Here is a 26,818-nt window from a genome sequence, read left to right on the forward strand (position 1 = left end):
GATGAATATAATATTAATAAATTTATAGAATACGTAGCTTCCTTGTCCTGGACAGAGGAATGTGAGATGACTGATTTAAATGCAGCATTTAATTCATTTCATGATCATATTGTTCTACTCTATAACTTATGCTTTCCTTTCAGAAAAATTAAAATTGATAACAATAAAAGCCAAAAAACGCTATGGATTACTACAGGTATAAAAAAATCATGCGTAAGTAAAAGGAAACTCAGATATTCATATATAAAGAATAAAACTACTAGTTCAAAAATTAAATATAAAAAATACAATAAAATATTAAAATCATGCATAATTACAGCTCAAAAAATTAGAAACGAACATCATATAAATAAATCTAGTAATATATGTCGGACATCGTGGAATATTATAAAGCAAAATGACAACAAAATTAATTCAAATAACAAAAGCAATATTAAACAAATTTTACATAATGGCAGAGTAATCACTGACACTACAGAGATAGCTAGCATATTTAACAATTATTACATTGAAATAACAAATGATGAAAACAAAAACTATAATAATATACAAGCAATAAATACACAAAACATAAATATATCTAGCTCAAGTATATTTTTAATGCCAGCTACATGTGAGGAAATTTATAAAACAATTCATTCTCTCAATAATACTAACTCAACAGGTTATGATGAACTGCCCACCTTTATACTAAAACAATGTGCAATAGCCATTACACCTGTACTCTGTCATATTATCAATCTTTCATTAACTGAAGGTACATTTCCTGATAAATTGAAAATCTCAATAGTGAAACCTATATACAAAAAAGGACATAAGGAATGCATCAATAACTACCGACCGATTACTTTAATACCTATACTTGCAAAAATATTCGAAAAAATCATGCATTCTAGACTCACAACTTTTCTTAATAAATCTGAAGTTATAAAATCTGAACAACACGGTTTTCAAAAAGGCAAATCTACTACACTAGCAGCTTTTAAACTCATTAGTAAAATTACTGAAAATGTAGACAGAAAAATACCCACGGTTGGAGTTTTCTTTGACATGACCAAAGCCTTTGACTTTGTTGACCATAACATTCTTCTACGGAAGTGTAATAATTATGGCATTAGAGGGATAGCTGAAAAATGGCTTAGTAGTTATCTAAGCAACAGACAACAATATGTTGAAATTAGGGATATTGATAATAACAATGAAGAAGTGGCTTTTAAATCTTCATTAGCGTATAATAAAGTAGGTGTCCCACAAGGGAGCATTTTAGGACCGCTACTCTTTATCATTTATATAAATGATCTCCCAGAACACATACATTACCCATGCAGCTTATTTGCTGATGATATAGCCGTTGTAATCACCAAAGATGCCACACTAGATTTAAATGATGAGATAAATGCTACTGTTAGTAAGGTCATAGATTGGATGAATAAGAATAACTTAAAAGCTAATTTAGACAAAACGAGATATATACAATTCTATAATAGACACAAATTTATTAATAACTTAAATATAACTTATAATAATAACACACTAAATGAATGTAATAGCATAACATTTTTAGGATTAAATGTGGATAATCAATGTAGCTGGAATCTTCACATAGATATTACTTGTAGTAAAATTAATCGATTCTCATATGCACTTTGGCGACTTACAAAAATATGTAATTTAAAAACTGCATTACAGGCCTATCATGGATATGTCGCCTCAAATATCAGATACTGTATACCCCTCTGGGGAAATTCTAGTCACATAAATAGAGTGTTCATTGCACAAAAGCAATGTGTTCGTGCCATGTGCAATATTCATCCTCTGACTTCTTGTAAACCATTCTTCCAAAAACATAATATTTTAACTGTACCATCCATATATATACAAGAATGTTGTTTGTTTGTTAAAAAGCACCCACAATTATATAAATCGTGTGGCGAGTACTGTCAATTTAATACAAGATACCCTACTAAACTAATGTTACCAAGTATAAATACTCGTTACTACCATACAAACTGTTATCCTATGACTATCAGAATATTTAATAAGATACCAAACAGCATAAGAGATCTTCCACTAACTCAATTTAAAAGAAAATTATATTTATGGCTGATAGATAAGGCTTATTATAGTGTGCAAGAATTTTTAAATGATAAGTGTTGTACATAATAAAATATTAGAATAAGAAGTGATAGAATGTAAAAATAGATAGATTTAGTAAATTTTGTGTTATAATTAATATAAAAATAAATTAAATTTTCGCATGCCTAAACAGGCGAAATATATGAAGCTATGTCCTATATCTTATAAACTATATTTCTGGCGAATAAAGATTTTCTTTCTTTCTTTCTTTCTAAAGCCTCTTTTAAAATCTCCTTTAAAATTAATATTAAAAATTAAACAATAACAATATTAATAAACTATAGAGAACTCAACTCTCTTTTTACTACTGAATGACAGACAGACTTCACTGAATGACGCTGAAGAAAAAACCTTTTTAAAAAGTGAAACAGTTTTAAATAATAAAGGTGTTTCTTAACACGTATCTAGCTTTTGTTAAATAGGTAGAGAATGTCAATACACGCAATGCTTAGAATGCCGAATGAAATATGACCCATTCAGTGGACGCGTCCAGAAAACAATATTGTCGCCGGTGATATCAGTACGTGAGCCGCCCGCCCAACTAACTTCACGCGAGTGCTGTAATCCTAGTAATATTTTATTCAATTGTTACCTTTCTTTAATGGGTAAGTTTAATTAGTTAAATCAGTGGTCATCTGGTGGCCGAAATTCGGCCATAATTAATTTAAATTATAAGTTTCAATATTATTATGTTTCTATTGCAAAGATTATGATTCTATAATCACAGATTTCGCCAAGGCTACAATATAGAAAAATAAAGAATAAAGACAAACAATATTTAATCTATTCTCAATTAGACCATGGACTTAAACAATAAACAAAAAAAAAATAACTTGACATACAGTTAAATATATGGTAGTGTGTGTATTTTTTTTTGTTCATTTCATGTATTTTATATGCATAATTTAAAAAAAAATTAGAATTCTGCACTCCTTCTCTATATAAACTATAAGTGTGGGAAGATTCATACTTCTCCGTCCGCACAATTTTCGTAAAAATTGGTACGGAGTTTTTGCTTCACGTATTAATATAAATAAATGAGTACACATCTTGGTATAAAAAGGGTATTATTATGTTCTAAAGTTAAGTTCTTATTTTTGGAACGAAGTTCCTTACGGCAGGCTTGGAGGGGATAGGGATTTTGCTGCGCGACCGAACTGAAAAAAATGTGATAGTAAAACCGTAAGAAAAAATCCGTGGAAAAAAGTGCGTGGAATAAAACCGTTAAATGAGACGTGCGCAGGCGCGACAGTCGTATACACAAGCGAGTAGTGTATAATACCTTTCTCTTTCTCCCTCTTTCTTTTCGTTCTCTCATCCCTTCTCTCTCTATTTTGTAATTATTTCTATTTCTATGTAATTTTATGTTGTCAAACAAAAATAAAGAGACATATTTTGTTATTTTAATTGATAATTTGAATTACGATTTTATTTTTATTTTACGTAATTTATTATTTCCTAAAATACTGAATTTCCTAAATACTTTCCTGTACTTAAATAAAAACTAATCAGCAAAATTTAAGAGAAAAATCAAGAAAACCAACATAAAATTGAGCACGATTTTTTTTTTTGCAAATTGTGTCGATTCTACATTAGCCGAAGGAACTTCGTTCCTACCTGGTGTCCCACGACACCACATTTATATTATTTTTATTATTTTATTAAATTGTTATACAACTTAATTTGTTACTGTAAATGATCAACAATTTGTATTAAACTTTGATTTGTAAGTTTGACTTGTATTTTTTTTAATCTATGAGTACAGAATTGTTTTAAATTTAAGTTTATGTTTAAAATGCTTTACGTGAATACTAAAAATATTTAGTTTTAATTAAACCTACTTTTACGATGTAATCTCGCGTTATTATATATTTATTGTCATTATATTATTATCATTTTGTTATCATTTTATTGTGTCACTTGTTCGCGATCACGAAAGCTATAAAGTATTCGAAATGCCGGAAATGATGAAAACGCGACTTTACACCATCAAAATAGTTATAATTATGCCTACTATTGGCGGAAATCGAAGAATATTATTAAATTTTTAAATGTTTTTTTTTCTACATGGCTAGGCTATGGCAGCTACGTCCAGACGGGTAAGTAAGCTCACGGGCTCAACTTGAGAGAATTTGCTTACACTGGCCCTAGCAAGATCAGTGCTTCGTAGAATCTGCCACGGGATCAGAATCGCGACCCACTGAGAAGCTCCGGCGAGAAGCTCAGTGGGCTTTTAAGTGGAAGCGAAGTTCATGACACCAAAAAACGTAAACGTCACCGCCCAGCTTGAGACATGAGGTTGAAGTCGAAATTGTATTCAAATGTATTATAACAAACATCCCATTCTCCGATACATAACTTAAATAGATATATTTTTTATTATACGACATGCCTAACATACTTTTTTTTCATACCTTGTTTGTGAACTTTTTTCGATTAATATTTAAGGAAGTAGAAATTGTAAATCTGAAAGTGGCACCTGTGACCTGTGAATCTGAGGAGTGCACGTTTGGGATGGTATGGACATGTGATGAGACGAAATGAAAATGAGGTTGTTAAGAGAGTGTTAACAATGAATGTGGAAGGATATAGAGGAAGAGGTAGACCTAAGAAGAAATGGATGGATTGTGTGAAAGACGATATGGGTAGGAGGGAAGTGAGCGAAGAAATGGTATATGATAGAAGAGTATGGAAGGAGAAAACATGTTGCGCCGACCCCAGGTGACTGGGAGAAGGGCAGGATAATGATGATGATGATGATGATTTAAGGAAGTAGAAAAATCTGGTTTATTTGGGAAATCGGTTAAACATTAGGACCCTCTTAGTTTGAAATTAAATCAAATACCCTAAGTGTGCAACTTACTTTTCGAAAAACCAAGCCTCTTTTATGGCATAATAATGTAATTAAAAATAAAATTAAAAATTGAATTTAAATTGAATACAATATTTTCGCGATTCGTAAATATAATTAAACAAATTCATTATCACTCATATATACTTTTTAAGTATATTTTAAGCCCTCAAGAGACACGCACGAGACAAATACAAATTCAGTCCGTGAATATCTAATTACTTTCGCTAAGATAATAATTCCAACAGGTAATCGAATATAGATCCCGTGGTATTTTTGTTATTGTAAAAAAAAAGCGTGGGGTGCATGGTATCAGTAGTTATAAATGTTTTATGAACAGATATGAGTAGAAGGGCTATTTTGATAATACCCTGAAAAGCACACCACGCTTTTTTACAATAAAATCATTTTTTCTTACACTATTTTTAATTCAAAAATTATTAAAATTTCATTTCTATTTTTTAGTTGGATTTTCTATAAAAGTGTATTTTGTTAGTTTTTTTAAACTATTATTTATTTTGTAATGTATTTATTGTCTATCGTTGATTTAATACCGCTTTGAGTTTAGACGCTTAATCAAAATAACAAACAGCAATGGTTAAAATAACAGACGCGATTGATTAATACCCTTGTCAAATGTTCGATGTTTATAGAGAAAGGTACTACTGTCCTTCTATTGATATCATAGAACACAAGTTTGTGGTTTCTGTACGATATGTGTCTGAATAATAAGTATGTAAAAGTATTTAAAGGAATAACTAGTCGGTGTGTAATTATCTGCTCCTGTTTTAGTGCATGTGTATACTAATCTATACTAATATTATAAAGAGGAAAGCTTTGTTTGTTTGTACTGAATAGGCTCCGAAACTGTTGAACCGATTTGAAAAATTATTTCACTGTTTAGAAGCTACACTATTCCCGAGTGGCATAGTGACATTTTGAAAAAAATTAGAGATCCTTACTAAAACTCCAATATCGTAACCCAAGGTGTAAAAAAATTACCTAAAATATTCTTTACATCGCGTGCCCTGCGAAAACTATTGATGATAGAATAAAATAATGTACTACGACTTTATAGAAAACATTATTAATTACAAAAAGTGTCGCGACAGCATATATCTAACTATTATAGTTATACCGCAATAAGTGTTCTTTTATTTTAAAAATAAAATAACGTCAAATATCGTTGAAAATTTTGTTAAAGACCCGAGCGGAGCCGGAGCGGGCCGCTTGTCTTAAATACATTAACTTATCGTACGACAGAAAACTACCGTCGCCGTGTTAAAAAAAAATACGAATTCGGAACCTGGTAAATTTACGAAAAACCACCCTTTTTAAGGCGCTTATTTTAATTGCAATATGAATAACGTGAAAACGTAACCAAAGTATTCTTAAAATTGATGGCAAAACATATTGATCCAGTTGTGGTGGAAGCAATTTTCTAGATGGATATCAATTTGCTTCGCCACTATTTTCATTTTGATCTATATTTGTCTCTCTCATGGTCTATTTTGGAGTGAACGGCAATGAAGTTTTAGGAATTGTGCTTTGAATTTGTCGACAGCCTTTCGTTATTATCTTCATTGCCCGGAGTCCATGGACATCACAATATGCATCAACGCGAGTCTTAATTTTATTGTAAAACGGGAAGGATAATTGTACTTACCCGAAAAGCCATCAACTCTTTAATAAAGCACTAGTTTTTCTGTATCCATATATTCTGCTTCTAGCATTGAAAAGAGATGAAGTGATGTTTCTCTAGGCCGACACCAAGTTAAATAACTAAGTTTTATTACCGTAGTTACGTAGTAAGGTCTAGGAGTGGGTAATATCAGTTTTGCCGCGTATCGAATCGTATCTATATATCGAGGATCAATATCGGATATTGAATCTATATATTTTCTGAATCTATATATTGATGGATGCTAGTAGATTTTCTCGATTCATGATATTTGAGATTTGAAACGATACGCTGATATAATATCGTAGTAGATATAGATTTAAGTCAACGTTATACGGTTGGTTTTCTGATATCAATTTATAATATGATCTTAAAGTAATAAAAAGAACATCAAAATAAAAATATCAAAAAAACTTTCCTTCATGCTTTTACCAGGCTTAGGACTGGCTACATTATTTTCAGTTTTTAGTATTTTGTGTTTTAATTTAAAATTACAAAATATACCAAAAGAGTGTAGATTTCAAAAGTTTAATACAAACACAAGAAATAAACTCAATTATTTGGATTCAACTAAAAATAGAAAAATGTGTACTTTAAAAATCAAACACAAAAAACTTTTAAGTATTTATAAGCACTTGTCCAAAAATTCTAGTTCAAGGTCAAAGCGCGTGAAATTAAATTCAACGATGCAAATAGGCTATACTGCATTCAAGTTGGGGTCGAAAGTTGAAACTTCTTTCCTAAATTGTATCCTGCTGATACGCTAAGAATAATCTACAGACATATGGACTTAAATATAAGGTTTACAATTGTATGGATAATGCCTGTTTCTGTTTCATTCATCACATGATATCCCTATCGTGCGCTCACTCACTCTGGCCGATTCGATACGAACCAAACGAATATTGCTGATATTAACGAATCGGTACGATATGCCGATGCACATCACATCGAGCAATATCGTGTATCGGCTGATATCGAAATATAGATTTCGATTCACGAATCGATCCGATATGACGATGCGCATCACATCAAGCAATATCGTGTATCAGCTGATATCGATATATAGATTTCGTGCGGGGCGATATCGGATTTAACGATATTGCTGCGATATATAGATATTGAATCTATATACGATTTATATCACCCACTCCTAGTAAGGTCAGTAAAGCCTTTATATATAAGACATCATCATCATCATCAGTCTATAGCAGTCCACGGCTGGACATAGGCCTCTTCAAATGCACGCCAAAACATTAACTGTCCCCTTCACACTCACAAGCCAGACCGCGCGAGAGAGAGATTTACAGAATTTTCATGGTGCGCATGCAGTGCAAAGTCATGCCGCGCGCTTATTCACAAACATTACACCAGCGTAACGTGTGAATGTGTTGAACGCGAGCTACATAGTAGGCGTAGTGGGGGTGTCAGGTTATTTTCGTTACGGAATTTCTGGATTCCGCTCTCAAGCCGCGCGCTCAAGGCTCGCGATAAAATCTATGCAATAGCTTAAAAACAGTCGATTTTAAATTATAACCTCTACACACAGAACTCCGAGTAAATGTCAACTTACATTGTCATTGATGGATGAAGTCAGTTGTAGTGGATATTCACTGATTGCTTTACACCAGCCAAGGATATTGTGATTCACTCGAATATCTAATATAAGTTTAAGTGTATGTACGTAAATTGTCTTGAATCAATCTACTCTTATAGTAAAATTGTATATAAACTTTTGTTCGTCAGTGCACGGTTATCGAAAAAAATATGGTTTTTTTTAAATATACAGCTAGAAGATTTTACCTCTGACACTTTGAGAATCGATGTCTTGGGCTACGTCACTGCTTATAACGGGGTATATATGGGGTGCGTGGGATAGGAATACGCTCAAAAGACGTAATCATGTTAAACTCAAAGCGGTGGTGTTTTTTTTAAACGGAAAACCGCGTTTTCGGGTTGTGGGATGTCGAAGAGAAATGTTCGGTTCATTTCCTTTCCGCATCCAACGACTTTCCGCCGTGCGCACTAAGTCGTTAGTCCACCTGGTTGGAGGACGCCCCACGCTCCTGGTACCCATCCGTGGCCTCCATTCGAGGACTTTCCTCCCCCACCTGGATGCGGAAAGCGGAGGACCGCATTCTGTGGGACGCATTGGGGAAGGCTTATGTCCAGCAGTGGACAGATAAAGGCTGATGATGAGGATGATTTCCTTCCATTTATGTAACAGATACGGATGTTTTTCTACCGAAGCGATCTCAGTCGAGAGAGAACTCTGAATAGGTACAGAGCATGGTCTCTTTGACCCTTTGAGCGCGAACCGTCGATGAACCGACTCTCTATTAACTCGTATAAAGTACGGAGCGTCGGAATAATGACCATTTGCCCAGTTTCATTATAGGTATTATTAAAAACATTTAAATGTACCATTTAAAATTATCTTTGTTTTTTTTTAATAAACTTTTTTATAAGGTAGTCTAGTTTTGAGAAAAAAATCCTTTAGTAATTTCTCCAAATATTTGAAAATAAGCTCAACACTAAAAACTTTGAAGTAGTTAAATGAACACGGGCGTTAAGTCTTGCCATTTTGCATGTGACGTAATAGATCTTTGAGTGTAATTTTCATCGATGTCAAAAACGCTCGATTAATTTGAAAATTTGTACACGCATCAAGGACTGATGATGACATCACAATAATTTCATAACTTCGCTCTAATATCTTGAGCTGTACAGCATAAAAACAAATGCGATTAGTAGTTAGTTCCGTTTGATACATCATTCATTAACATTAAAATTTCACAGAACACAAAAATAAAATAAAAACAATAACAAAAGTTTCGGAATAAAAAAAATCAAAAAAAAAAGAATATTAAAACTATCTTAACCTTTAAGTTGGACAGCCTGTAGGCAGGTTTGGATCCAGGGTGCTCAACATGCACACATGTCCAGTGCTGCATTATTGGGTAGACCAGATAACCACAGGTAGCTGCTACTATGTATACTACAGTATATACTGTACTATATACTATACTATTAGTTTTTTTTTGTTTCTGGACGTCGTGATATTAATGCATTCAGATTTTCTGACAGAACGAAATGTGGCAATTGAGCTGTTAAAAATCAACGAAGTCAGAGACAAAGGGTTGTTCACTAAATACATTATTACTGAGAAAATAAAGCAATCTATCTATTCACGAAATAATGTTCTAAGAGCTGACGATTTTCCGCCTCGCGTTTACGTATTCACTTACATAGATAATATATACTGTTATCATATTTTTGAATTGCCTAAAATGCCTTCCTGAAATTCGTCGCCAGCTCTCCGACTATAAGGAGAGTCGGTTAATGTCGATCAAATGTGTTTTTGATGTTTTGTGACACAGTGATATACAGCCACACACAGACGCTGAAACGTTGTCTGACAAGTTGTGATTATTTCTTACAGACACAGCCCACTGAGTTTCTCGCCGGATCTTCTCAGTGAGTCGCGATTCCGATCGGTGGTAGCTTCTTGGAAGCGTTGTTCCTTAGGGCTAGTGTTAACAAATTCTCTGAGGTTGAACAGTGGTTCAACCTCAGAGAATTTGGACCTCATCTACACGTCCGGAATAGCCCCCTAGGCTACCAGCGAATATTAGGGAAAGAAAATATGTGGTTATGTTCGCCCAAAATAATGTTTATATTCGGTAATGACTTCATATTAAATGCGTGCTTTGCTTATTAGCGACTAGCGGTACGATCCGGCTCCGCTCGGGTCTTTAACAAAAATTTCAAAGACGTTGTTTTATTTTTTTAAATAAAAGAACACTTATTGCGGCATAACTATAATAGTTAGACATATACTGTCGCGACTCATAATAGTTTGACATACGCTGTCGTCGTGAGTTTTTCATATCGGTTCAATAGTTTCGGAGCCTATTCAATACAAACAAACAAACAAATCTTTCCTCTTTATAATATTAGTATAGAAGTATAGTATAACATTTAACCCCAGGTTCCGAGGCGAAAATCTTGGCTGCTACAGAATATAAATAGATAGGATAGGATAGGTATATGAAGGATAATCTGTTTAATATTTTTGTAACATTGCGCATCGTCAGGAATCGTGTGTCAGAAACAAAATAAAACTGTAATCTTATCATTATACTGTTATATTTCTATAATAAAGTATTTATCACTCAATTGACTCTTACCATTAACATTGCCACTGGCCACTCAAGCAGTTTTCTATCAATTCACCAAATGATCATAGTATCATTATTTCCGTTTTGTAAAGAGACAATAATTTGTCTTCGTATTTACAACCATGACAATGGATTTAAATGTAATTACAGCCACTAAATGTGATGAGTTCACGCGTATTTATTACAAAGAACTGTGTTGTAAGTATTACATATGTAACCTACATGCTTAGATGAATTGATAGTTATTTAAGATATGACCTAAAGGTATCTGTCACCAGGTCATAAAATAAAAAAAATAAAAATAAAGATAGTCATTTAACTTTATCGACAAAAAGTGGGTAAGTATCTTAAATTTATTTGTTTTTCCAAAGATTTGTATGGTCAATTTACTATTTTTTTTTACTAACTAACAATCACGCCACGTTAACTGGTCCCGTGATAAGTTCGTAAAGAACTTGTGTTACAGGTACCAGATAACGGAAATAAATGTAAGATTTTTATTATACACATACATATATTTAATATACATCCATAACCCTGGAAAAGACATTTATATTTATCATACAAATATCTTCCCTTGGCGGGATTCGAACCCGCGACCGCCATGTGTAGTGACCATGTCACTTACCACTACACCAGACGGCCGTTAAATTTGTTTTTTTTTTCTACCGATTCTAGTAACCTCGAAGGGTTATTCTAGATTCACCGAGCTAGTATCGTAGTAGGTGAGCTCACGGGGCTCAAACCGGGAGTGTTGCTAACACTGGCCCTAGCAAGAGCAGTGCTTCGCAGAATCTACCACCGGATCGGAAACGCGACCCACTGTGAAGATCCGGCGAGAAACTCAGTGGGCTGTGTCTATGGGTTAATTTACTCGTCGAGCCCTTCGTCGCAGGCGACGGGCTTGGCGAGGATGGTGACCGGTGCTTGAGGTACCTAAAAGCACCGTTAATGGATCGGGAGGATCCGTAATGACGTGAGATGGTGAGATGGTATCACGGATATACGACCTTATGCCTGTGACTCTGCGAATTATTAGGTAGATAACAGAATTGCGATTTTACGATTAGGCATTACCAAGGGGGATCCATATCTTCTACTGACCTGCACTTGCAGATAGCCACCTGCGAACATATGATGTCCTAATTAAATTCTAACCAACAACAGCAAACACCAAAATGAGCTTAATTCGCTTCTCATTTAAGGTTACTTTCGCTTCAAACACCGGCCGAACATCCGACCTGACGCTTCTGGTTTTTTTATATCATCATGTAGTTTTTATCATTTACGTGGGGTAATAAATATTTTGCATGAGGATCACGGTGTATTGTTATAGTGACGTAATGATTTTCATATTACGCATTATAATGTTTTTTAAGCTATTGCATAGCTTCTATCGCGGGTCTTGAGCGTGGAGACCGAATCCAGAAATTCCGTAACGAAAATAGCCTGACTCCCCACTACGCCTACTATGTAGCTCGCGTTCAGCACATTCAAACGTTGCGTTGGTGTAGTGTTTGTGAATAAGCGCGCGACATGACGTTGCACTGCATGCGCATCATGAAAATTCTGTCCATCTCTCTCTCGCGCGGTCTAGCTTAAGAGTCTGAAGGGGACAGTTAATGTTTTGCTTTTGTTAATGTTTATAAATATAGCGTGGTCTTATTTTATTATTATTTAATATTAAATTATTATTATCTAATTGTAATTGCATAAGTCGATAAAAAATGCAATGTAATAGCTTTACCGCGGCAGTCCCCGAGTGCCACACGTGTTTTTTTTATGTTTTTTTTTGTTTGAATTGTAAAGAAAGAATATATGTAAAATTAATTTAATTTTGATATTGAGTTACCTACAACTTAAGTAATTTTAGATTTTTCGTATGCGATAAAATGAAGATTCAACTTTGAATGTGAGTTTTACATTTTTAATTCTTACCGTTTCTGGTTTCCTGGTACTATACCTGGTAGTATACTATGTACGTGGTATGAAAGTGTTATCCTGAGGCCCTGATCTAAGATATTCCCGTCATCATTATCACCACCCACCATCGGAGCTGAGTCTCCGTTACCACCTGGAACCATTTCATCTATCTACAGTGCGTCTTTTTGACCACGTACCGTCAGACTCTGTTGTAAGCTTCTTACTGCGTTTCTTAGTAATATACGGTTCTATAAGTAATTTTCCATCAAACTAGATTTAAAAAGAATTCTTCCGTGTTGGCGGAAGCTTGGTTTTGCCTCTGTCATTGCCAACGTCCATGAGCCACGAAACAGAACCAGGTTTATCTGCATGCTTATCTCACTAATGATTCTTCGGTACAGGTCTGGAAGCGACGAAGATTGACCAGCTGCCTAGGGAGATGCCTCCTTCGCCAGATCTGAGAGCTGATGAACCAAAAACACCCTGTTTGGTAGGAGGAGCTCATGCGTTCATATTAAAGGTTTGTTAAACGCTCCAAGAACCGACGTTGTGAATAAAACAGTAAGTTTTGTTATTCACTGTGATCCAGTCTAGAGAGAGAACATTCTAGATTTAATTATGTCGAAAAAAGCGAAGAGTGTTAGATCGTTGAAATAAAATAAAAATGGAATTCAAGATTGCATTGTCAACAAACAAAGATTATTTTATTTATTTATTGCTTAGATTGGGTGGACGCGCTCACAGCCCACCTGATGTTTAATGGTTACTGGATCCCATAGACATCTACGATGTGAACCCACCTTGAGATATAAGTTCTAAGGTCTCAAGTATAGTTACAACGGCTGCCCCACCCTTCAAACCAAAACGCCTTGCTGCATCACGGCAGAAATAGGTATGGTGGTGAAACCTAGCCGTTCGGACTCACAAGAAGTCCTACCACCAGTAAAATTCTCTACTAATACTGAATTTTGGTATTGTTACGCGCTGTGGTTCGGGATAAATGAAATTTCACCAAAGTACAACTAAAAACTGTATTCAACACTTAAAAGACTTAGACATTTCACAAACACTTTAAAACACTCAATAAACACTTCAAAACTTTCAATTCGCTTGTTCCGCTTCGCTTCAGGCGATTCTTTCGCTGTATCGCTTCGAGTAGTTCCGATTACTGACTGACTGCGTGCCATCCCTTCAACGCTTTTATAGTCGATACCTCATCCCTAGAATTATCGAGAATTTTCCATACAACTCTGGTCATAGTTTCCGTTATCTGTCAATAGATGGCGTTGTAATTATCAAGCATTCTGGATCCTTAGATATTCGTTTCGGCTATTCGGCGATATATGGCGTTACTCTTACCGGCGTAACAGTATTCAAACTTTCAGATTTCAAGTTTCTGCGGTCTCGCACCTCTGAGGTTCGAGCCACGGAGTCAGGAATACGCGGTGACCATCTCCAAGGGCAAATGTTTTTACAGTTACATTCTCGTCACCTTTCTGGGTAATACAATTACTGAATGCTAGAACAAATTCTTTATCGAGCCTATTTTAGAGTGGTACTATCGTTAATCGCGGACGTTTTATCTATAAATCTCATTTAAACTTCATTGTTGTGCCATTTGATTCTATTGATATGATTCTAATCACAAAATGAACAAGATGTATTTAGATTTACTACAAACATGCTGTAAGTAATGAATGAAAGATTAACCGAATATCATTTGCTTAATTGTACTCTAATTGGAGCATTGGATATATTTTTCTCGTCGAACGACGAGTTAACTAACCTATAGACACAGCCCACATAGTTTCTCGCGAGATTTTCTCAGTGAGTCGTATTTCTGATCCGGTGGTGGATTTTGCGAAGCACTGCCCTTGCTAAGGCCAGTGTTAGCAACGCCTCCGGTTTGAGCCCCGTGAGCTCACCTACATGTTAGGGTAACGCTGATATAGCCTCTCAAGGCTATCAGCATAGGTAGGGAAAAAAGGAGATATCTATCTATCTATACTTAAGTATATATAAAAATGAATTGCTGTTAGTCTCGCTAAAACTCGAGAACGGCCTAACCGATTTGACTAATTTTGGTCTTGAATTATTTGTCGAAGTCCAGAGAAGGTTTAAAAGGTAGATAAATATGAAAACTCTCGGAGTTAAATAAGGTTTAGGTCTTTTATTTATCGATTGAGGCACTACGAAGTCTGCCGGGTCAGCTACTTTAGTGATAAGAATCACTTTTGCCTTAAAATCTAATTTAATTTACATTTTAAATTCACGTCACGGACAGATCCAATCCATAATCAGATATGAAATACGATTTCTGACTTTACGTTAAGATCGAAGAATCTCTTATGGAGAAATGAGAATGCCGAGAAAGCTCATGCTTTTCCGAAAAGCCTGAAATACAGTAATGTGGTTCGAACTAAAAATATCTCGTAAAAATACGAGATTAACAATTTGTATTCCTCCGAAATCTGCAACTGGACCAATTTTAATATTCACTTCATAATTTTGTTTCGAAATTCTAGGGAATGGCTTTTTTGGCTGTGTTTCGCTTTTGTTTCACTCCTAAATTGTCTTTGTTTGAAGTCTAAAGTCAGCGGACGATACAGATTTTATGTATTTTTGAAGGTGTAGAAACATATGCGAATGTATGGCTATTTTTTTTTATTGCTTAGATGAATGGACGAGCTCATAGCCCACATGGCGTTAAGTGGTTACTGGAGCCCATAGACATCTACAATGTAAATGCGTCATCCACCTTGAGATATAAGTTCGAAGGTCTCAAGTATAGTTACAACGGCTGCCCCACCATTCAAACCGAAACGCATTACTGCTTTACGGCAGAATAGGTAGGGTGGTGGTATCTACCCGCGCGGACTCACAAGAGGTCCTACCACCAGTGATAGTATCGCCACCAGTGATAATATAAATATAATAAAATCTATGTCTTCATTCGGGGAGGAATAGTTAGGGTGGGTAAGTAAAAACACCAGACGTTTCGTTTTTAAAACATGGCCGATTTGTCTCGATGTTATTCAAAGTTTTTAAGGCATTAATTAAATCTTCTATCTTCTTCTTCTATATATATATAAATGAATTGCTGTTCGTTAGTCTCGCTAAAACTCGAGAACGGCTGGACCGATTTGGCTAATTATTTATCGATTTAGCTAAAGATAAATATGAAAATGCTCAGAATTAAATAAAAACAAACAATTTTATTTTCCCTTTGATGTGTCCCCCGTGGGACGGATTCCTTTTGTTTGTTTTAATTTTATTTTATACAAAATTTTAGGTCTTCTATTTCTCGATTGAGGCACTACGAAGTCTGCCGGGTCAGCAAGTCGTGTAATAATCGTGATAAATTTCAGTAATTTGCACGATATATGGGCTGGTGGCGGAGATAGGAGTGGGAGTGGAGAAGTCGGTGCGCATGTCCTCGCGCATGTCGCAAGTGGTGTCCGCGTGTGACATCCTCGTGGTGGCCGTGACCGCGGGGGTCGGGGTGTACGGTGCGCCGGCTCGCATGAGGACCATGCTCTCCTATATGGAAAACATAGTTGCGGTGAGACCACATCTACAGACTTCGCGGCGGGTCGCGATTCCGATCCGGTAGTAGATTCATTCGCGAAGCAGCTGCTCTTGAGTCGTTAGGTCTCCTTCGGAGGCGCTCGGGCAGATGTTACCTTTAAGCCCAACCCTCCTGGCTGAGCCCTTGCTCGCCCACCTAGCCTGGTGAAACTGGAAAAGCCTTCGGACCACCAGTAATACTTCAATATTAAAAAAAAGGATGAAGCGGTTTATTTCTTCTTATTTTGTTTTAATATTCTATGTTTTTCCAAACACCACGTTAATAAATGTTAGAATTGTTTGTCATTTAGTTGGCGATTGAGTTTCCAAATTTTCATATGGTCGACCATTTTTATTTAAGTAATTTACCTTACTGTAATTTTTAAATCGTTAATAGTATCCGATTGAGACCTTAATGGTGTTTAAATTTAGGCAATATATAAACATCATGTTAACTGAGCATAGCTCGGTAAGATTACTAGTAAGATATTTACTGGTGGTAGGACCTCTTGTGAGTCCGCACGGGTAGGTACTTCTACTCTGCCTATTTCTGCCGCAAAGCAGTAATACGTTTCGGTTTGAAGGGTGGGGCAGCCGTTGTAACCATTACCTTAGAGCTTATATATAGCTTATATAATTTATTTATTTATTTATATCTCAAGGTGGGTGGCGCATTTACGTTGTAGATGTCTATGGGCGCCAGTAACCACTTAACACCAGGTAGGCTGCGAGCTCGTCCACCCATCTAATGTTAGTTCATAATATGTTCAAATGTTAAGTTTGTTATCTCGCAGGTAGACCGTGAGCTCGGCAGACATCACTCTGCTGCAACGGAACGAAAACTGTGCGCTCTGCTGCTCCTCATCCTGTTATCCTTCACGATTCTGCTCGTCGATGACTTCTGTTTCTACGCGATGCAGGCCGGCAAGACGGGCAGGCAATGTATGCTAAATATGTCTCGGTTTGAAGGGTGTGGCAGCCGTTGTAACTATACTTGAGACCTTAGAACTTATATCTCGAGGTGGGTGGCGCATTTACGTTGTGGATGTCTATGGGCCCCAGTAATCACTTAACACCAGGTGGGTTGCGTGCTCGTCCATCCAACTAAGCTATAAAAAAATATATGCACGATTAATCGTAGCGTTACGGTAATTCGAAATATGCTATCGATATAAAATATTATAATTTGTGAGAAATCAAAGATCTTTTTTTTTATTGCCCTTGTAGGCAGACGAGCATACGGCCTACCTGATGGTGAGTGGTTACCGTCGCCCATGGATTTCAGCAATGCTAGGTGCAGAGCCAAGCCGCTGCCTACCGCTAAATACTCTCCATAAGCCTCGTTTGAAGAAGGACATGTCATAGCGCTCGGGAAACACCGTGGAGGGGAGTTAATTCTATAGCCGGATGGTACGTGGCAAAAAAGACCTCTGGAAGCGCACTGTGGATGACCGCAGTGGCTCCAGGTAGTATGGATGAACTCTACGCCGGTGGCGGGCGGTGCGACGTAAAAGTCTAGAAATTTTTTTTCATAGAAAAATAGACAGTAGGTCCCAAATTATTCAATTTTCTACAAACTAAGCTTTAGGCTTATGTGATAGGTAAGTAAAGCTTAAAGTAGGTATTCGAAATGTCGGAGTGAGTGCAATGAAAGATAAACACGCCATTTTCAGCCGTAAAACTAAATTTAATTATTTCTAGGAGTTGCAAACACCTAAGAAAATACAATTTTTTTTTAACTATAATTAGTCCTATTTATTATTGTCCATGGGTTTCCGGAAGGGATTTTTCCTGCTCAACTATTATAATAATATATCCATCTATTAATTATGAGTTTTAAATTTTTATGGTTATATTCTGTAGCGGCCTCTATTGTCGAATAGATAAAGCCGTACCGATTTTGTCGAAAGTTAAGTTAAAGGATACATTTTCTTGTATTCAACATGAATTTATTTGTTTTCTTCTTCAAAATTTACAATTAAAATATTATTACAATATATATCGTATACATTTATTAATTTAGTTGACAAAACTCTAAAGTTAGGTTTCTGACGATAGATGGCGTTGTAAATCCTAAAAATAACATCGTGCGAAATAATTAGTAATGCTTTTCTGATTTAAGCTAAAAATATATAAATTTAATACGATTTACAGGGGAAATTGTCACAAACTACGCTGGTTTCTACTTCTTATGGTACATTGTGATGGTCTTAGAACTACAGTTTGCGTTTACAGCGCTGTCACTGCGCGCCCGACTTAAATTATTTAATGAAGCGCTTAACGTTACCGCTTCGCAAGTCTGCAAGCCTGGTAAGTTGAATTTGAAACATTAGAAAATAGCTTTGATTTTAAGTTATGATTTGGGAAAATCCACTGGACATGTAAGTAGGTAGGTTCTTGAGTTCTTCAAAAAGTGCATGGTTTTTGGAGTTTACTCCTTTAGAATCGATTTACATATATAGGCCCGGGGTATGAAAATTATGGGGACCAAAATCGTACTAGCATGTCACACGAAATGCGTTATGCGCCTGATTGGCTCCTGATTGCGTGATGCGTGCGCGCGCCAATCAAAATCGTACTAGCATGTCACACGAAATGCGTTATGCGCCTGATTGGCTCCTGATTGCGTGATGCGTGCGCGCGCCAATCAGGAGCCAACGCGCGGCCGCGTTATTGCAGGTGACGCCGGGCTGCTGCGCCGGCAGTCCGCCACAAAGCCTCGTACTGATCGCGCGTTTCTCTCATTATTGTATTTTCATATATTTGTTAGTCGTTTGTTTTGTGTCTCGTTAATTTGTTAATAATCTGTAGTGTATCGTGTTGTCGTAATATAGAACTATTTCTCGTATTGTTTCGTTTAATTTTTTATATCCAGTAAACTCCAGTCGTGCGTCGGAGCGGACACACACACTTTTTTTTTTTCCTACCTATGCTGAGATCCTTGAGAGGCTATATCAGCGTAACCTTAACTAGTAGGTGAGCTCACGGGGCTCAAACCTGACGACGTTGCTAACACGAACTCTAGCAAGAGCCGTGCTTCGCAGAATCTACCACCGGTTCGGGAACGCGACCCACTGAGAAGATCCGGCGAGAAACGCAGTGGGCTGTGTCTATGGGCTAATTTACTCGTCGAGCCCTTCGTCGCAAGCGACGGGTTCGACAAGAACGATGACCGGAGTCCATTGAAAAAGCCTCAGTAAATTACTACTATTTATTTTACTGAGACTTTATGTCATCCTATATCATCTCCTCTTATTTATTTTCATCTCCATTTATTACAGTCGCAAATTATTCAACTTCATCTCATTTCGCTTCATTCATTCTTCTTCATATTAAAAAAGAATATAAGAAGAAAATATAAGACTTGGCTCAAATATCTCGCTGCCAACTCAAGAAATTAAAAAAAAAACCACAAAATTTTAAGCCACATCCGGCGTGCTTAGATTTAGCATAAAGTAAAAAAAAATACAATTATTCGATCTTAAGCGACACAAACCAATAATAAACCAATCTATGTATATAGCGTGGGGCAATCGGCAAATGAAACGAAGACCAGTGTGCTTAGTGCGAGTTTTTTAACGTTCTCGATAGCGTAAAAGTTAACTCATATTTGTATGGAATGGGATCGTTTGCGTACGTTTGCCGCTAGGGGCGCTGTTCCAACTGCATACAAAATTGGGCTAACTTTTACGCTATCGAGAGCGTTAAGAAACACAGAATAACTGATGTAAATAATTGGACCAGCATATTCCTATATCTCCAGCAGTGGACGATTGTGGGCTGACAATCATCATACAAAAATTTAATGTCTAATGTGCCACAAAAACAGTAATTCAGCAATCAATTTTAATTACATTAATCTCTTATTGACATCTTCTTTTTAAAGTGTTTTATCATTGGGAATGTTTGGTACATTCCCAATTTTTATCAGATTTAAAAAGTGTACGAATTGATCTAATATCAAATTTAATTTCCGACATGTTTCAGTGAAGAAACCTAAGAACTCGCAACTAAGTGTATACGCGACGAGCGTCAGGCCAGTTAGCTGTAAGCGGGAAAACGTTATTGTTGAAACAATACGAGTGCGGGACAAAGATGATGCTTTTGTGATGATGAAAACTGGTAAATAGTATTTGTCTTTTTCGATGTATTCGATTGTTTTTTTTTTATTGCTTAGATGGGTGGACGAGCTCACAGCCCACCTGTTGTTAAATGGTACCCGCCCGCGGGATTCGAACACCGTTGCGTCGCTAGATACGAATGCACCGGACGTCTTATCCTTTAGGCCACGATGACTTCAAATATAGCCTACGTTGACGCGTATACAGATTGGTCACTCACACACTCGGTAGGCAGCGGCTTGGCTCTGCCCCTGGCATTGCTGAAGTCCATGGGCGACGGTAACCACTCACCATCAGGTGGGCCGTATGTTCGTCTGCCTACAAGGGCAATAAAAAAAAATAAAAAAAAACAAATAAGGGCGGCGCGCAGTCATACTTTGCAACAACTATAGTTTAATTTGTACAGCTGATGGTGTCCCTTGTCTACAAGTTCCGCCATGCGAGGCGGTGGGGCGACTCTCACGGATGCGGTGCACACTCTGCGAGGTGACGCGTCACATCGCCGACGGTTACGGCCTGCCGCTGGTCATCATTCTAATGTCGACTCTACTGCACCTTATTGTCACACCCTATTTCCTTATTATGGAGATAAGTAAGTAAATGCTCATCCGAAAGCAAATCAAGTTATCAATAGACACAATGTGATTTAACGGATTTTAGCACGATTGTCCCGATATTTGGGCGTGTCGCAAGAGCCATGATAATGGATAGACTGAACACTGCGGACGCTAGGAACATACAAATCAGATCCGTGTGCTTAGTGCGAGTTTGTTAACCTTCTCGATAGCCTAAAAGTTAGTTCAGATTTGTATGGAGTTCGAGCGTTTGCCGCTAGGGGCGCTGTTCCAACTGCATACAAATTCGAGTTAAATTTACGTTATCGAGAACGTTAAATAACTCGCCCTAAGCACACAGAACTCGGGCACAGTAGAGAAGTTTTCGTGGTCAACCCTACAACCGAACTCCCGGCGCCATCCCTAGGACACCCGACCGACGGATCGTCAAGGTCGTCGTATCGATGACTCTGCGTCGCCGTCTCGCTATACCAGACAAGCCGCCCCAGGTGATGCTCCAGGTGTTCCGAATTACCCCACCGGACTAGAACTAGCCTGCTTGGTCTGAATGCGATACACCGCCAACTGATTACACAGTAGATAGTGATGGCCGCAGTTTCCCTCAGAGATCGAATCAGAAATGAGGAGATTCACAGAAGATGCTTGATAGCAGATATAGAAAGATTGCGAGGTAGAACTGGCATTAGGCAGGACATTTTGCTCCTAGAACAGATGGCTATTCGAGTCAAAAAGTTCTTGATTGGCGACCGCGCACCGAAAACAATTAAAGCAATTCAAAACTGTTCAGTACGATATTTGATTTAATAGTACTCGACGAGCTGTGGTCATATTACATACCCGATCCTGTAGACCGAATGGTAAACAGCCGACGTCGCCCTAAGCACGTCATTACGGATCCTCCCGATCCATTAACGGTGCTTTTAGGTACTACTGTTCACCGTCCTCGTCGAACCCGTCGCTTACGACGAAGGGCTTGACGAGTAAACTAATCCATAGACACAGCCCACTGAGTTTCTCGCCGGATCTTCACAGTGGGTCGCGTTTCCGATCCGGTGGTAGATTCTGCGAAGCACTGCTCTTGCTAGGGCCACTGTTAGCCACACTCCCGGCTTGAGCCCCGTGAACTCACCTACAAGTCAAGGAGAAGCTGAAATAGCCTCTCAATGCTATCAGCATAGGTAAAAAAAAAGGTGATATTAAAATCGGTTTTTCTCCAAAACGTTAATTGGAAACAAAACGTGAAAAGCAATGGGAAATCAGGGACTATGATAATTGTTTTAGTTATTATAAATTTCAGACTTACATAGGATCGTAACGTATTAAATAATGATATAAGAAGCGATTGAAAGATATCTCTCGTAAAGACAGCGTCATATTGCTTTATAGTGTCTTATATATCGTCTTACTGATGGTAAGGTGTCTTGAGAGACCGCACGAATACCACGATCATACCTATTTCTGCCGTGAAGCAGTACTGCGTTTCGGTTTGAAAAGTGGGTCAGCCTACTGTAATAATTGAGACCTAGAACTCATGGTTCAACATGGGTGGAACCATTTATGTTCTTGATGTCTTAGGGCTCCGATAATCACCTAACATCAAATGGGCCGTTAGCTCCTCCACCGATGAAGCAACAATAAAAAAATGTGATCACTTTACTGCTCAATTGATTATTAGCCTTGACGACTACACCAATAAGCTCAAATTCCTATAATGATTTTCGCTAATTTGGTGAGTTTTAAGTGAAATTTTAATCATAATCTTTGCAGTCGTGTCAACGCACAGACTGCACTTCCTCGTCCTTCAGTTCCTGTGGTGCACCACACACTTGATAAGGATGCTGGTCGTCGTGGAGCCTTGTCATTACACAATCAGAGAGGTACCTGATGAATTAATTGGGTTGTAGCATGCAACACTGGAATATTACTAGTTAACACATTACTGGTGGTAGGACCTCTTGTGAGTCCGCACGGGTAGGTACAACCACCCTACCTATTTCTGCCGTGAAGCAGTAATACGTTTCGGCTTGAAGGGTGGGGCAGCCGTTGTAACTATACTGATACCTTAGAACTTGTGTCTCAAGGTGGGTGGCGCATTTACGTTGTAGATGTCTATGGGCTACAGTAATCACTTAACACCAGGTGGGCTGTGAGCTCGTCCAGCCAACTACGCAATAAAAAAAAAAACTTTCTTTTATATTGGATGCAGATTTGAGTCCAAATGTGTAAACCGAATTGGCCCGCTATCTCTGGAAGTCAGACTTCGAAGCACTCTTACCAGACAAACTTAATACGAAAAAGAAAATCATAATGTTTTTGTAAATTTTTTTAGGGAAAACGAACAGAAGACATACTGTGCCGACTCATGACCTTAGCGCCGCATGGTGGAGTTTTATCATCCAGATTAGAGGTGTTATCTCGCCTTCTGATGTTGCAGAACATCTCCTACTCACCTCTGGGCATGTGCACGTTGGACAGGCCTCTAATGGTGACTGTAAGTTCCATCGGTTATTGTCCATACATACTTAATCCTGCAACAAATGCTGTTACAAGGAAAACACCGCTTTTCTTCATTAGATGAAATATTTCTTGCCTCCCGCTGGGCTTAATAAAAACATTTATGCATTTTGGTTAATTATCGATCGCTACTAGTACCTCCAATATGGGAAATATCGTTATTATAAATCTTATGGAACCTTTTAGAGGAATTATCATAACATTCAGAGCGAGCCGTATGCTTGAGCCGGAACCAGCTTTATATCTCAGCGTCATCTGTCTTAAATGACCATTCTTCATTAGAGCACGATGCTGTTACTTATCTGTATCCTAACAGCTAATTGAGAAGCTTTTCTGTTCTCTCTCTCTCTTCTTGCTCGTTAGTAAGTAAATGTATCAGCGTCTTCTCCAACCAATCTATATTACCAATCTATATATTTTCAAACTCAAGCGCCGTAAATACGAGTTGGAAATCTAAAACGATCTTTTGAAATGTGCGACACGTTTCTGAGTGTTATATCCGTTTCCTCGGACAAAATCTTTTGTATCACACCCACTATTATTTAACCCTTCTTACAGCGAGGTTCACGTTATTTTTTATTATTGCTTAGATGGGTGGACGAATCCACGGCCGGTGTCAAGTGGTTACCGGGGCCCATGGACAGCTACAACATAGATACCACCATCCACCTTGAGTTCTAAGTCTTAGTTTTTACAGTACAACGGCTGGTCCACCCTTCAAACCGTAAGGCATTACTGCTTCACGGCCGAAATAGGCAGGGTGTTGGTACCAGCCCGTGCGGACTCTCAAAACATCCTTACTACTAGTAATTTAAACGAGGCCCTGGTATTTCTGTGCTTAAGCTTAATGTGTATAATGTAGATAGCCGTGAAAGCTGTGAACGATTATCTTTTGCATCGCAACGCCATTTCTTCGGAAATTTTCCAAAATTTTTTTCTTTTTATTTCTTAAATTGGTGGACGAGCTCACAGCCCACCAGTTACTGGAGCCCGTAGACATCTACAAAGTAAACGCGCCACCCACCTTGAGATATAAGTTCTAAGGTCTCAAGTATAGTTACATTTTATTACATAAATTGTTTTGAACGGATTTTAGTCCGAATACTAAATGCATGGTCAGATCTCCCTCTGTGACAAACAGAAGACGTATCACTATACTTGTCAATAGCGCGCCACGCAAGTAATCGACTGGTATCAAGCGAATAGAGTACTCCATAAATGCATTTAGCTCCAGAACTGCTTTGTGAAATGCTATTAAGAGTATAGGAATTCGATTCTCCAACTCACTCCATCTTAATATCACAACATTATGTAACAGATATTGGCGCGAAAATGCGGTAATCCGATAAATATTCGTATGACAATGACAGGCTCCAAATTCAAATGTATTTTTTTTTGTAGTATATTTTGGCCAGACTGTGTGAGTAAAGGCAATTGTTTAGACATAAATTGTAAAAAGTAACATAATTTCTGGGTTTATTTTTGTAATACTTTTTCCAGAATTTACATAATTAAATAACATTAAATATCCAATATCTAATTAATACCTACCTACTTTGAATTAATTAATTAGTTTTACAACATACAACATTAGACATAACAAATTTTTGGTACTAGGCTATAATAAAGTCAAACAGGTTAGTCGCTAACGAATCTTGCACTAAATAGAGTCACAACTGACATATTTCAATGTTTTTTTTACAGGTACTTGGAGCGGTCACCACTTATTTAGTTATACTCATTCAATTCCAGCGATATGATAGTTAATAAAGAGATAAATAATTTTTTTTTTAGTAGGCACATATTTTAAGTATCATTTATTAAACTTTGTGTATTCCTTCTCAAAAACCCTTAACACCACGCGGGTTGCTATGCCACGTCAAATATTTTCCAATTAACTTTTAATTAAACATAATAATAACGTTTGAAACTCAAAATTAGTAGCGCAATACCAGAGCCGCATAAGTCGCAAAGAGGTTTTAAATTTGCATTCGAATCGGTAATGAACATAAATTAGTTGGAAGTTGAAAACAAAGAGGTTGCTCCTGACGCAAGCGAAACTTAACGGCATTAGAACGATGGAAGTTTAATTCTGGTGACATACGGACACTGAGTTCATCGGAATATGTATAGCCAGTAATTTAAAATCGTTAGTTTATTTTGAATGATGAGCATTTGTGTTTCTGGTCTAATTGCTAACCCATTGACATTTATTACTATTACTGGTGGTAGGACCTCTTGTAAGTCCGCACGGGTAGGTACCACCACCACGCCTATTTCTGCCGTGAAGCAGTAATGTGTTTCGGTTTGAAGGGTGGGGTAGCCGTTGTTACTATACTTGAGATCTTAGAACTTATATCTCAAGGTGGGTGGCGCACCGCTTAACACCAGGTGGGCTGTGAGCTCGTCCACCCATCTAAGCAATAAAAAAAAACTCCTGCATTTTTTGCAGTGAGTAGGGAAATGTTCTCGAAAATGCAAGCAGGTAGTGATTCGTCAAATGATACTACATATTTTTATTCGTAGCTAATAAACGAATTTTTGACCTATAAAGCATTTTTATAAATTTTCATGCAATGTTCAATGTCCGGTGATAAATAATGACAACAACCTTTAAAAAGAGAAGATCGGGTAATTTCGGCTTCGTAGAGCGTTATCTCTGTCGCACACTACCTACGTCACACTCAGTGCGGTTCTAGTATGCCGTCCTAATAGATACCAGACTGTTTCGTGCAACAGAGATAGCGCTCTTCGAAAAGCCGGAATTAGCCGACTGTCTGTTTCACAAAGTCGATGTGCAACATTTACTGTCGGGCACTGTAAGGGGATTCAGACAAATAATCGTGAGTTCAATAACCCATTTATGCATTACATAATAATTAACAAAACACGACCTGTATCGTAAATAATACAAACGTGTCGTCCGTGTGTAATAAAGTTCGAATGCAACTTAACTCCGCTGCGATAAAGTTTCAGATTATATAGATATCTTTGACTAAAATATCTATAAATTTTCCACTTTAGTGGTTTATAATAGTAGAAATTAGTGGAATACCCATTAATTTTTCGAAATATTTTCGACTTAGACTCTTTAAAGAGTTTTCAATTAAATAAACTCCTCCCACCACAGTGTTTTTTGCAACGTTTATGAGATGGTTGTATTTTTGAGCTTGAAAATAATTCTGGTGGTAGTTTGTATTCCTTCAGTGACGATGACGTAGGTCTAAAGCCCTTAAAAAATTACCTCAAGTTAGTTTTACGTGAATAGT

General features: G+C 37.2%; 2 protein-coding genes across 5 annotated transcripts in view; one reads left to right on the top strand and one right to left on the bottom strand.

Moving 5' to 3' along the window:
• LOC778496 (candidate olfactory receptor) overlaps positions 1-8,272 on the bottom strand; it is a 20,532-nt gene extending 12,260 nt beyond the window's left edge. Inside the window, exon 1 of one of the 2 annotated variants that reach the window (XM_062672859.1) lies at positions 6,654-6,952. Coding sequence is in view for 1 of the 2 variants with exons in the window: in NM_001098321.1 (NP_001091791.1) it covers positions 8,242-8,249 (8 nt within the window). In the remaining variant the exon portion in view is untranslated. 2 annotated transcript variants of the gene reach the window in all.
• Gr9 (gustatory receptor 9) lies at positions 2,355-25,351 on the top strand. Of its 3 annotated transcripts, none has more exons than XM_062672833.1 (11): positions 2,355-2,741; positions 13,174-13,292; positions 14,158-14,272; positions 16,141-16,334; positions 17,134-17,281; positions 18,494-18,649; positions 20,327-20,461; positions 20,867-21,052; positions 22,803-22,912; positions 23,365-23,526; positions 25,254-25,351. In XM_062672833.1, the coding sequence occupies exons 1-11, from the start codon at positions 2,597-2,599 to the stop codon at positions 25,314-25,316; spliced, it is 1,533 nt and encodes a 510-aa protein (XP_062528817.1). In that variant the 5' UTR covers positions 2,355-2,596; the 3' UTR covers positions 25,317-25,351. The 3 variants fall into 3 exon arrangements, with proteins under 3 accessions (XP_062528817.1, XP_062528818.1, NP_001124345.1); XM_062672834.1 differs by lacking the exon at positions 2,355-2,741 and adding an exon at positions 10,647-11,047; NM_001130873.1 differs by lacking the exon at positions 2,355-2,741 and having other exon boundaries at positions 13,212-13,292; positions 25,254-25,316.
• Positions 25,352-26,818: the final 1,467 nt, after the last annotated feature.

This window comes from Bombyx mori, chromosome 16, assembly GCF_030269925.1.
Source record: "Bombyx mori chromosome 16, ASM3026992v2".
In the NCBI taxonomy this organism is placed as follows: domain Eukaryota; kingdom Metazoa; phylum Arthropoda; class Insecta; order Lepidoptera; family Bombycidae; genus Bombyx; species Bombyx mori.

Bases quoted from the DNA above. Each gene is read 5' to 3' on its own strand.
- Gr9 (XM_062672833.1), top strand. From the start codon at position 2,597: ATGAAATATGACCCATTCAGTGGACGCGTCCAGAAAACAATATTGTCG. The intron at 18,650-20,326 runs GTAAGTTGAATT...GACATGTTTCAG, and splicing joins TTCGCAAGTCTGCAAGCCTG to TGAAGAAACCTAAGAACTCG. The intron at 23,527-25,253 runs GTAAGTTCCATC...TTTTTTTTACAG, and splicing joins ACAGGCCTCTAATGGTGACT to GTACTTGGAGCGGTCACCAC.